The sequence below is a fragment of the Notolepis coatsorum genome (assembly GCF_963971535.1).
Source record: "Notolepis coatsorum genome assembly, chromosome: 10".
NCBI lineage: Eukaryota > Metazoa > Chordata > Actinopteri > Aulopiformes > Paralepididae > Notolepis > Notolepis coatsorum.
In genome coordinates, this window is record NC_140174.1 from 1,029,938 (window position 1) to 1,042,437 (window position 12,500).

A 12,500-nucleotide genomic window follows, 5' to 3' on the forward strand; every position below is an offset into this window, starting at 1 on the left:
CCCCACTTGTGTTATGTAATAGCACGACGACGGGAAATTGTGTTTTTTGGACATATATGTATATATATATGTATATATATATGTATATGGTATGTTGTGAATGGGGTACGATGGGGTAAATAAAGACTATAATGTCTTTTCCTTGGTCTGCATCCCCCTGGCAGTTGTGTGTATTGGTGCCGTAGCTGTCTGCTTTTAACGCAGCCCTGAGGACCCTTGGCTGTGTTTAGCTGAAATTCAGACTCGGAAGGGAGAAGTAGACTGCACACCTGGGCGTAGACTGCACACCTGGGCTTTGAGTGGCCGGAGGTGGGCGTGGTCGGGCAAATGAAATGTGAAAAGGTTTCATTGGACGTGCACAGGTGCTGAGTGTATCCCATAGAGCGAAGCAGACAGCTACGCCAATCATATAACTAGGGTTATAGGATAACCTTTGTTACGCTGCTCTGATTATGTCCTCTTGACGTTGTCAGGCTTCAAACATTTTGCCATGTTTTCTATGCAAAATCTTTCTCTTCAAAGTAACTAGTAACTGATGGGTTCAGATCAATGTAGTGGAGTTAAAAGTACAATAATTCCTTTGAAATGTAGTGGAGTAAAAGTATAAAGTTCCCTGAAATGAAAATAGTCATGTTAAGTACAAGTAGCTTGAAATTGTACTTAAGTACAGTAGGAAAAGTAAAGTACTTTCAGAAAGTACAGTTACTTTTCACCACCGTTTGTACCTATTGCCTCCAGGATCATTTAGGGTTAGCAAACATGGTATGGTATGGTATTTATTTTAGACAACAAAACATACAGATCATTACATCACATATTTGCTTTTGTCAAGGAGAGGAACGAAAAGCCAATGACTTATTTACATCGTTGTCCTTGGAAGTCAAGGATGCTTGAAAACAACACATACAACTCATTACAGAAAATCATTCACAATTATAACATTTGCATAGTAATAATGGCACAACCCTTAATTAATACAAACATGTACATTTGTTGAAACATGTTCATCTAGCCATGAGTCTGTGTGTCTCTGAGCACCCCGAGGGGAGGGGTTGGTGGGGTGGGAGGGAGGACGGAGAGAGATTCCGGCTTTGACTAATTACAGTTGCCATCAGCTAGTACCGGAGGGGGTGGAGTTTGGTTATGACTACAGTTGCCGTCATAGGGGGTGGGGTTTTGGCTTTGGTGATGAGAACGTCTTAGGTTCCTCCCCTCCAGCGCGCGCACATTGCCAGGCATACACGCGGGACGGGGGGTTTGGGTAGGGATTGGGGGTGGGGGGGGCGGGCCTGCCATCCATCTTATCTACTCCAGACAGCTTCGCTCTGTTCTTGGCGAGGTGTTGGGTAGGAACGCAGAGTCCCTGATCTTATCTTGACTGACTCCCCAACGTGGCCTTGCGCACAGACCTTGGGCATTCTTCATTCTTCAGCAGACTTGAGTGTGGGGGGGGGGGTGCATCAGGGTACAATGATTCCTGAAAGCACCAATTTGATTCAAATTTGTTCTCGATATGTTGCGCTTTTAATGTCCTGCGCGACCCCCAGCAAGACTTGACCTCTCAATTGTTTGTCAGATGAATGGACAGCGAGTCTTTTTACAAGTTCCATGTGGGAGACTTCCAGTCTGGCCACAGCTGTCAGACAGCGGTCCACACGGTTTTCATCCTTTTGTTCGTCTCTTTTCCCGATTATTCTTGTACAAATCCAGATCCAGATAGCGATCGCTCCCAAACCGATCAGCATAATTGTGAGGATGTACAAATCCTCAACATCCTCAATCTCAATAGAATAAAGGCAGATTGAGCGCCATTTATTCCAACTGTCAATCGCAAAGCCCGCTTGAAATGTCCTGATTGGACACAGCGGATCAGCTTAGGGCTGGGCGATATGGCCAAAAACGTTATCGCGATAAAATTATAAAATGATTTTCATATAACTCGATATCGATAATTATCGTCGATATAATGTCTGTCAAGTTTAATTAACTTCTTATGCCCGGCACCGATGGATGGGCTATTAATAGACTTGTTTTTCTGCTGCGAATGTCTCGAGTTGATGTCGTCATCAGTCCGCGCACGTTAGCAGTTAGCCAGAGCGAGCAGTGTATCCCATGACAATGTACTAAATATCACTAAAATACTCTGTTCCACCCCAATACATTGCAATGACGTCCACCGTATACCACACACTACTATAACCGTGGCATCAGAATTCACGCCACACACATACTCTGCACGTAAATATATAAAATAGCACCGTGCAAGCTAATTATCCTAGCCAGCCAAACTATAAAATTGCGCCGTGCAAGCTAATTATCCTAGCCAGCCATATTTCCAATGTACTAAATATCCCTAAAATACTCTGTTCCACCCCAATACATTGCAATGACGTCCACCGTATACCACACACTACTATAACCGTGGCATCATAATTCACGCCACACACATACTCGGCACGTAAATATATAAAATAGCGCCGTGCAAGCTAATTATCCTAGCCAGCCAAACTATACAATTGCGCCATGCAAGCTAATTATCCTAGCCAGCCATATTTCCAATGTACTAAATATCCCTAAAATACTCTGTTCCGCCCCAATACATTGCAACGACGTCCACCGTATACCACACACTACTATAACCGTGGCATCATAATTCACGCCACACACATACTCGGCACGTAAATATATAAAATAGCGCCGTGCAAGCTAATTATCCTAGCCAGCCAAACTATACAATTGCGCCATGCAAGCTAATTATCCTAGCCAGCCTTGAGTCCTACCTCTCTACCCAGAGGTGCAGCGCGGGTCTCCTTCGCTCTCGGCCATCTCCTTCACTGATTGGTTGTTAGTGCGTGTGCTCATATCCAAGCTTGGAAAATCGATATATCTAAACTTTGCGACCACGTTTCATGTTTATTTCGAGGAAATAATTTATCGCGATAGTTATCGTTATCGTTTTATCGCCCAGCCCTAGATCAGCTGCACTCTGCTTTCTTGAAGAGAAGATTTGATCAATCGCTGCAAATGACCAGCTTACTAGTTGATCCATTGTAGTTTGAGTAGGGAGCCAAGTCTGATTGAAGAAAGTAGAATCCACACCGTCAGAGAGGCAGTTAGGGCCGGCGAACGGAGACGGAGACGGCAGCAGGGGGAGGGGAGGAATGGCCTTGGAGAGGTCTGGGAGAGGAAATAAAAATGCGACTGTTCTCTGGGAGGGCTTCACTACCAATGTTCAACTAACTAACGCTATATAGGTGTTTTCCCCCCTTACCTACATTTGAAAGAAAAGTGACATCATATGAATGCTACCAAAAGAGATGTTGGGGATATCTGACGATTGATGTCGGCTATTGGAGGTAACTTTACTTCATTTGTTTATTTGGACGGGACAATGCAAAATTAATGAACACGGTGGAGTGTAAAAATTGCCTGATTTAGCACGAGGCTAATTTCCATCCGTTGTCCCCAGACATAAAAACAGGACACATAAAAACAGTAAGAAAAAATAAATAATAATAATAATAATAATAATAATAATAATAATAATAATAATAATGATAATAATAATAATAATAATAATAATAATAATAATAATAATAATAATAATAATAATAATAATAATAATAATAATAATAATAATAATAATAATAATAATAATAATGACAGCCCAGCGTGCCGCTCTCACCCCCGTGTGCTGCACCTCCTCCTCCAGACCCGCGTGCTCCAGTAGAGGGAACGCCTAGCAGGGAGATAAGACCAAGTTTCAAAAACAAACGATAACAATCTCTCACAACTATCTATGCTTCCTGTAACTTTAACTATAATGATAAAACACTTAGCAATAATGGCGATTAGAAGGTGCCTCGTGTGACATTTGGTCATTTGGAACGAGGACCATGTACACTCAGCTACAGACACATGGTGTGGAGCGTGGAGGAGGGTCTCTGAGGACCATGTACACTCAGCTACAGACACACGGTGTGGAGCGTGGAGGAGGGTCGAGGACCATGTACACTCAGCTACAGACACATGGTGTGGAACGTGGAGGAGGGTCGAGGACCATGTACACTCAGCTACAGACACATGGTGTGGAGCGTGGAGGAGGGTCGAGGACCATGTACACTCAGCTACAGACACATGGTGTGGAACGTGGAGGAGGGTCGAGGACCATGTACACTCAGCTACAGACACATGGTGTGGAACGTGGAGGAGGGTCGAGGACCATGTACACTCAGCTACAGACACATGGTGTGGAGCGTGGAGGAGGGTCGAGGACCATGTACACTCAGCTACAGACACATGGTGTGGAGCGTGGAGGAGGGTCGAGGACCATGTACACTCAGCTACAGACACATGGTGTGGAGCGTGGAGGAGGGTCGAGGACCATGTACACTCAGCTACAGACACACGGTGTGGAACGTGGAGGAGGGTCGAGGACCATGTACACTCAGCTACAGACACATGGTGTGGAACGTGGAGGAGGGTCGAGGACCATGTACACTCAGCTACAGACACATGGTGTGGAACGTGGAGGAGGGTCGAGGACCATGTACACTCAGCTACAGACACATGGTGTGGAACGTGGAGGAGGACCATGTACACTCAGCTACAGACACATGGTGTGGAGCGTGGAGGAGGGTCGAGGACCATGTACACTCAGCTACAGACACACGGTGTGGAGCGTGGAGGAGGGTCGAGGACCATGTACACTCAGCTACAGACACACGGTGTGGAGCGTGGAGGAGGGTCGAGGACCATGTACACTCAGCTACAGACACACGGTGTGGAGCGTGGAGGAGGGTCGAGGACCATGTACACTCAGCTACAGACACACGGTGTGGAGCGTGGAGGAGGGTCGAGGACCATGTACACTCAGCTACAGACACACGGTGTGGAGCGTGGAGGAGGGTCGAGGACCATGTACACTCAGCTACAGACACACGGTGTGGAACGTGGAGGAGGGTCGAGGGCCATGTACACTCAGCTACAGACACATGGTGTGGAGCGTGGAGGAGGGTCGAGGACCATGTACACTCAGCTACAGACACATGGTGTGGAACGTGGAGGAGGGTCGAGGACCATGTACACTCAGCTACAGACACATGGTGTGGAGCGTGGAGGAGGGTCGAGGACCATGTACACTCAGCTACAGACACACGGTGTGGAGCGTGGAGGAGGGTCGAGGGCCATGTACACTCAGCTACAGACACATGGTGTGGAACGTGGAGGAGGGTCGAGGACCATGTACACTCAGCTACAGACACATGGTGTGGAGCGTGGAGGAGGGTCGAGGCTCTCGGCCACGGAGCCCTTCTGCCTCGTTGGGTGACTGACAGAGTCGGCACACCAGTGCATGAAAAGATTGCATCACGTTCAAGGTCATAGAAAACTTAATTTGTAATATTTCGTTCCAATTCCAATTTTATGAATACCACTATGAACCTAACTCAACATATCTCAACAAAGATTCCAAAGATTTCCGAATTGTAACCCCTTATATACCTGTTTGTGTTAGGGTTAGGGTTAGGGTTAGGGTTAGGGTTAGAACTTAGAGGTGAATGTTAAAGGTGAGTGTTTAAAGTGAGTGTGTTGATGTGTGTGTTAAAGGTGAGTGTTTAGAGTGTGTGGATGTGTGTGTTAAAGGTGAGTGTTTAAAGTGAGTGTGTGGATGTGTGTGTTAAAGGTGAGTGTTTAGAGTGTGTTGATGTGTGTGTTAAAGGTGAGTGTTTAGAGTGTGTTGATGTGTGTGTTAAAGGGGAGTGTTTAGAGTGTGTGGATGTGTGTGTTAAAGGTGAGTGTTTAAAGTGTGTGGATGTGTGTGTTAAAGGTGAGTGTTTAGAGTGTGTTGATGTGTGTGTTAAAGGTGAGTGTTTAGAGTGTGTGTGTGGATGTGTGTGTTAAAGGTGAGTGTTTAGAGTGTGTGGATGTGTGTGTTAAAGGTGAGTGTTTAGAGTGTGTTGATGTGTGTGTTAAAGGTGAGTGTTTAGAGTGTGTGGATGTGTGTGTTAAAGGTGAGTGTTTAGAGTGTGTTGATGTGTGTGTTAAAGGTGAGTGTTTAGAGTGTGTTGATGTGTGTGTTAAAGGTGAGTGTTTAGAGTGTGTTGATGTGTGTGTTAAAGGTGAGTGTTTAGAGTGTGTGGATGTGTGTGTTAAAGGTGAGTGTTTAGAGTGTGTTGATGTGTGTGTTAAAGGTGAGTGTTTAGAGTGTGTGGATGTGTGTGTTAAAGGTGAGTGTTTAGAGTGTGTGGATGTGTGTGTTAAAGGTGAGTGTTTAGAGTGTGTTGATGTGTGTGCAATGAATGTTAGTGTTGTGTAGTATAATTATCTGACTAATTATACTTGGGTGTATAAATCAAAGACGAAGTTCCCTTTTTGGAATATAACATGGAAATCTTTGAGTTGCATTCCCAGGTAGATTTGGCCAGAGCTATATTCCAGGAGACCAGCTGGTCGGGAGCAGTTAGAGCATCACACTTACATACAGGCCAGCTGCGCCGAAGAGGACAATTGGTCATCTAGCGACTGGCCTGAGAAAACAGTAGGCTATTGAATTTCTTGATTAAAGTTCACACCTGCAAGAGCTTCAAAGACTTTGGAACAGAGAAACCGGTTTTGATCAGGTCAGATGTGAAGTTTCCTATCAGGAGGTGAAATTAATGTATCTGTGGCCCTGAGACACAGATGGCCTAAGCTGTTTTGAGACAGACCAAATAACATAGAGTTTGAGCTTCTGACATAGAATTAAGTCTTTTTAAGAAATAACTTAAAGACATGAATCTTCAAAATAGTTAAAAGTAAATCTGGGTTTAGACATTTTTTATACAAAAGAAGTGTATAATGTCTAGTAATCAGGACACATTAGAAATGTATTTTTCTATATTCAATTAAAATCTGATTAAACTACAATTATCACTGAAATTATGTGTTCAACAAGGGAAACATTATGATAAACTTGGAGTGGTTTATAGCCAAATGTACAGGATTAAGGGAAGATCATTTTCAAATAGCTAATATGAGTGTTAAGTAAAGGTAATTATTTAGAAAGGCATGATTTAAGACTTTAATGAATCTAGGTAAATAAGTTGAATAAGTCAAATAATGAAATGCCATATAAATACACTGAAATGGAAATAATATTTATGGACTATAAGCTTTGTGGTTTACTCTGGCACAAACAAGTATTGTGTTATGTTGAAATGTGTGTCCTTGAGAGAAGTACCTTAATATTCATATATCAGGTGTAGTAAATATAATAGTGACAATGATTTTAGCCTTAAAGTGAGTTGGAAAAGAAATATTGTATTCAGCCGAGCAGTTAGTGGTGGTGAGCCACGCCTACATTTTCAAACTCAAAAATAGCTGTTTGGGATTGGAGGAAAATCTGTTATGATGTCACTATCTGTGAGGTCATCACCTGGCCCGAGGCCTGCTATAAATACAGGGCCACAAGACGACACTGGAAGAGAGATCAGAGAGAAAGGCGAAGAAGACGACGAGAGAAGACAAGACTGGACACCTCGTCGATTAAGGACGAATCATATTCCCGCTGCCATAGAAGTGATCACGGGAGACTGTTGTTGATAAGATCAGAGGACATTTTTGTTAGACTAAGTTTGGATGCAGAGAAGAACTTGAACTGTTGTACACTATACATCAAGTGTTTTTGAGAAGCTACTATTGATTGCTTTTTTGTGGTCAATAAATCAAGAAGACGTTGAGCGAATGTGTGGACATCCATTCTTAACAAGAATACTACATTTGGTTTGACAACAACACGAGTACATGGGATCAGAAGGAGATACGTTAGTTACAGAGAGTCCACACTGAGCAGACTGATGGCCTGGGGATAGAAGCTCCTTCTGAGTCTCCCTGTGCCGGCCATGAGACTCCGGTAGCGCTTGCCTGGGGATAGAAGCTCCTTCTGAGTCTCTCTGTGCCGGCCATGAGACTCCGGTAGCGCTTGCCTGGGGATAGAAGCTCCTTCTGAGTCTCTCTGTGCCGGCCATGAGACTCCGGTAGCGCTTGCCTGACCGCAGAAGTGCAAAGAGGCAGTTGTTTGGGTGGCTGGTTCCTCATTATTTCCGCGGTACGTAACCATTATTTGCTGTAAGTATTAGGGTCAAACTAAAAGTGGCGTTATGTAATGAAATGTAGAAACTAGCCACCATTATGGAAAATTCGCTTAACACTCCGGGAGAGAGGTGTTAGTCGCTCATCCGCCTCCATTCATTGTGCCGAGATGGGCTAGCGTGCAGCCAGATAGCTTCTCACTGAACGCACAGAGAGGTGTCCATCTTCTCGTTGGACTCCCGTAATGTTGCCGTGTTCCTTTTAAACCCTTTCACTACCACACTACCAAAGGGTTAACCCTTTCACTGCGACAATACAGACGGTTAACCCTTTCACTAACACACAACAAATGGTTAACCCTTTTACAACCACGTTACAGTAGGTTAACCCTTTCACTACCCCACTACAGACGGTTAACCGCCTGTAGTGTGGTAGTGAAAGGTTAACCTTCTGTGGTGTGGTAGTGAAGGGGTTAAAGTCCAGGCGTTTACCTCTCTGATGTAAAGGTGCAGCTGCTCGTCTGTGAAGTCCTCCGCGATTTCCGGTTTCCCCAACTTGTGAGCGATGGTGTACAACAACTCCTTATACAGAGGGCTCAGCTGAAACACAGGAACAACAACAACAACTCCTTATACAGAGGGCAGAGCTGAAACACAGGAACAACAACAACAACTCCTTATACAGAGGGATCAGGGCCCCGTTCCCCGTACCTGGATAACTGAGTTAGCCGGATAACTTTCGGTGAAGTCTGACTTAAGCCGGACTTTCCGGTTCCCCGTACCTGGATTGTCCAAATCACCATGACAACAGATCCAAAAGTTTGAGCCTGGTCGAAAGCAGGGTTTAAGTTCAAGTTAGCCGGATGAACCATCGCCACGCCCCCGCAAAGAAGTGACAGCTCGTTTCCTGAAATTATTCCCACAGTCTACGATCTGCATTATACCATTCTGAATTACGTTTTTGTGCTCCATTCTTCCAGAGGGGGCTTTTGAAATGTAAAAAAGACCCAAAATGCTGATACTAAATTCACTTTGTCCTAAATAATGCACGTTATATATACCGTGGCGCTCGCTCGGTGCGATGTACACATTATGTGGTTATTTTAATTGTAACTGGGATTAAGATGTCTGATGAGATGCGCTGTTTGACGGATTTGAGAAATTGAATGAGCCGTTGACGTCACATTAATGAATGAGGATAAAACTTCATTCAAAATAAAGAATATTCTAAACACGGTCTCTCGTTCATTAATGTATAAACAATGAATTTATCCCATCTGGCACAGTGGCGCAGCGGTAGTGCTCAATCCTGGCAACCCAGCGACCGGTGTTCGAAACCCCGTGTTTCCAATATAATTTTTTGGAATATAATATTAATGATTATACGCCAAAGTAGCCTAGTTTTAAGTTAAAATATTATAAATCTACATGCATTGAGGATGTCATTCTTTATATAGCTCTCAACGTGCACCAAATTGAATTATTCCTACATCGCAAAAAGAAGGGGAAGACTAGGTTCGAACCCCGGTCGTCTGCGTGAAAGTCAAAAGAAGAACCCGTTACACCACAGTGGAGATAAGTAAAAGATCGACCATACATCAATCAATGGGAAGAGAGCCGTATCGTTATCCTGTATAACAGTTTAACTAATTATTTTCGCTAGCAAGATCTCATTTGATTATTCAATCCAGCAGGCAAGTTTAAAGAAATATAATCTGATTGATTGAGGTAATGAGGGACTTAAAATTAGCCTATAGATAACGCATTTAACTTGTCGGCGAGGCGATTGAGCCGTACTGCAATATGTTAATAAAGTTTTAAATCAATTAATCAATCAATGCCGCTGGAGAATCAGGATCTCTGCTATCGATACGTGCTGGCTTTTCAACTGGAGCGGCCGCGCGCACTTATCCTGGGTCTCAAGTCTGGCTTGAGTTAACGAGACTGAATCCACCTTCGAGGAACAGGAAAATCCCGGCTTCAAACATCGGGTTAACTGAATCTGGATAATGACATCTTGATCGACTTAGTTGAACCAGGTACGGGGAATAGGGCTCAGCTGAAACACAGGAACAACAACAACAACTCCTTATACAGAGGGCTCAGCTGAAACACAGGAACAACAACAACAACTCCTTATACAGAGGGCTCAGCTGAAATACAGGAACAACAAGACAGAGTTAAATAAAGACTGGGAGAAAATATCTTTGATCACGCTGCAATGTTTCATTGCAGTTCTATTCACATGGTTCCAGAATCAGAATTAGACAGTGGGTGGAAGAGGTCCACAGTTGCTTACTTAAAAAGAACACACAGACATTTTGGGAAAGCAGCTTACCGTCTTCTCCAGAGAGAGACAAGAAGATAGAGACCAGTCTCCTCTCTGTGCGTTCAGTAGAAAGCTATCTGGCTGCACGTTAGCCATAGCTTAGCACAATGAATGGAAGCGGACATGGCCGGTTAGCCTTCGGGAGAGGTGTTAGTTGGACAAGGCCTAGGCTAACCGGCACCGTCCGCTTCCATTCATTTCCCAAAATGTTGGCGTGTTCCTTTAAGTAAAAGTAGAAATACCAAGATAAATTAGTACTCTGGTAAAAGTAAAAGTCCTTCATTCAAATTCTACGTAAAAGTAGAGTATTTACTATTGAATGTACTTAAGTATCTAAAGTAAAAGTATGCATTTTCTACATGACGTTTGTGTATTCTGGTGCTTGGGAGCATTCAATCCACAATCCATTGACCGCTAAAGGTCATGTTAAAGTGGTATGTGGTCGAGTTATGCTGCCCTGATTATGTCCTCTTGAAGTCGTCAGGCTTCAAATGTATATTTTTTTTAAATGTAATGTATATAATCTTCATACATTTTTGCCACGTTTTCTATGCAAAATCCTTTTCTTCAAAGTAACTAGTAACTGATGGGTTCAGATAAATGTAGTGGAGTAAAAACATCGGGTTTTGCCACGTTTTCTATGCAAAATCCTTTTCTTCAAAGTAACTAGTAACTGATGGGTTCAGATAAATGTAGTGGAGTAAAAAAAAGTACAAAATTTCCTTTGAAACGTAGTGGAGTAAAAGTATAAAGTTCCCTAAAATGAAAATACTCACATAAAGTACAAGTAGTTAGAATATGTACAGTACAGTACTTGAGAAAAAATAAAAATACTTAGTTACTTTCCACCACTCCTGCACTTAATTAGCCAAACGCAGGGATGGATTTGGGCGCGACAGCTGCTACAGAGACGTCTCTCGGCTCCGGGCTGCGTTTTCGGCGATCAACCAATAAATTGTTGGAAAGTTGAATTTGCTGCCTTTCGATCGTCACCCCACTCAACCTATTGCGTGATTCCATTCTCAAGTTGATGTTCTGTTGTACACAGGTAAGTGGTTACCATGGTTACTGCATACCGTATAGAACTACTACTAGGGTAGTCTGGTCTACACCACACTGGACCACTCCAGTCCCTCCTCCTCAGCCAGAACCTACACTGGTCTACACCACACTGGACCACTCCAGTCCCTCCTCCTCAGCCAGAACCTACACTGGTCTACACCACACTGGACCACTCCAGTCCCTCCTCCTCAGCCAGAACCTACACTGGTCTACACCACACTGGACCACTCCAGTCCCTCCTCCTCAGCCAGAACCGATTGCAATACTGCTGTCTGTAGTACGACGAAGACAACATACTTTATACTTATTGCACATGCATTCTGAAGTTTCTGATTCCAGAAAAAAAAATCACTTTTAGTGCTAACGTAATAGAGTAACATAGGTCTGAACTTGAATTGTAAAAAAAAAAACGTGTTACTCAAGTTTTTCTGTAGTAGTTAGTAATCCAGAAGGTGGTATGGCTTACAAATCCAGACGGAGCCATAGCCTGAAGCCTTATGTAGTACATATCCAAGTTTCATAAAGATCCATTCAGAAATGAGTGATTAGGAGTGATTTTGGTAAACTGTGTACAAAGAAAAACTCAGTTTCCTCATAGACTTCAATTCATTCGGATGTTTTGCTCTTCCTGTTATCGTGTTTCTTCATGTTTTTTTTTATTTTTTTTATTTAGATCCCCATGTGGGGTATCATTGGAAAGCCACACTCATTAGTTACAACGATCCACAATCATTTTCGAGATCGGATCTAGATTGACGGAACTACTGCAGCCTGAGTCGGGAGTGGTATTTTGCACAATACCGTGTACTTTGCACAAGCCTCAAATACCGGCATGTAACTCGAGACCCTAACCCTAACCCGCTATCGACAGGCAACAAATAAGCCTTCAATTCGATATATATATTGTATTACAAAATATGCACACCCAAGCCACTAGGGGTCGCCAAAGTGCCGGTTGCAAAAAATCCGAAAAACGTCCCATATGAGGGACGTTGCAGCTTAAGAAAGTGAGTGTGTGTGGATGTGGGGGGGCACCGAGT

At 43.5% G+C, this 12,500-nt stretch overlaps 1 protein-coding gene across 1 annotated transcript in view; it reads right to left on the bottom strand.

Moving 5' to 3' along the window:
• The window catches only part of unc13d (unc-13 homolog D (C. elegans)), a gene marked incomplete at both ends in the record, with an annotated part of 53,670 nt that overhangs the window by 34,512 nt on the left and 6,658 nt on the right, over window positions 1-12,500 (bottom strand). Inside the window, 2 exons of the mRNA XM_084322305.1 lie at window positions 3,686-3,739; window positions 8,562-8,669. Of these exons, the coding sequence (XP_084178431.1) occupies window positions 3,686-3,739; window positions 8,562-8,669 (162 nt within the window). The remainder of the gene's footprint in view (window positions 1-3,685; window positions 3,740-8,561; window positions 8,670-12,500) is intronic.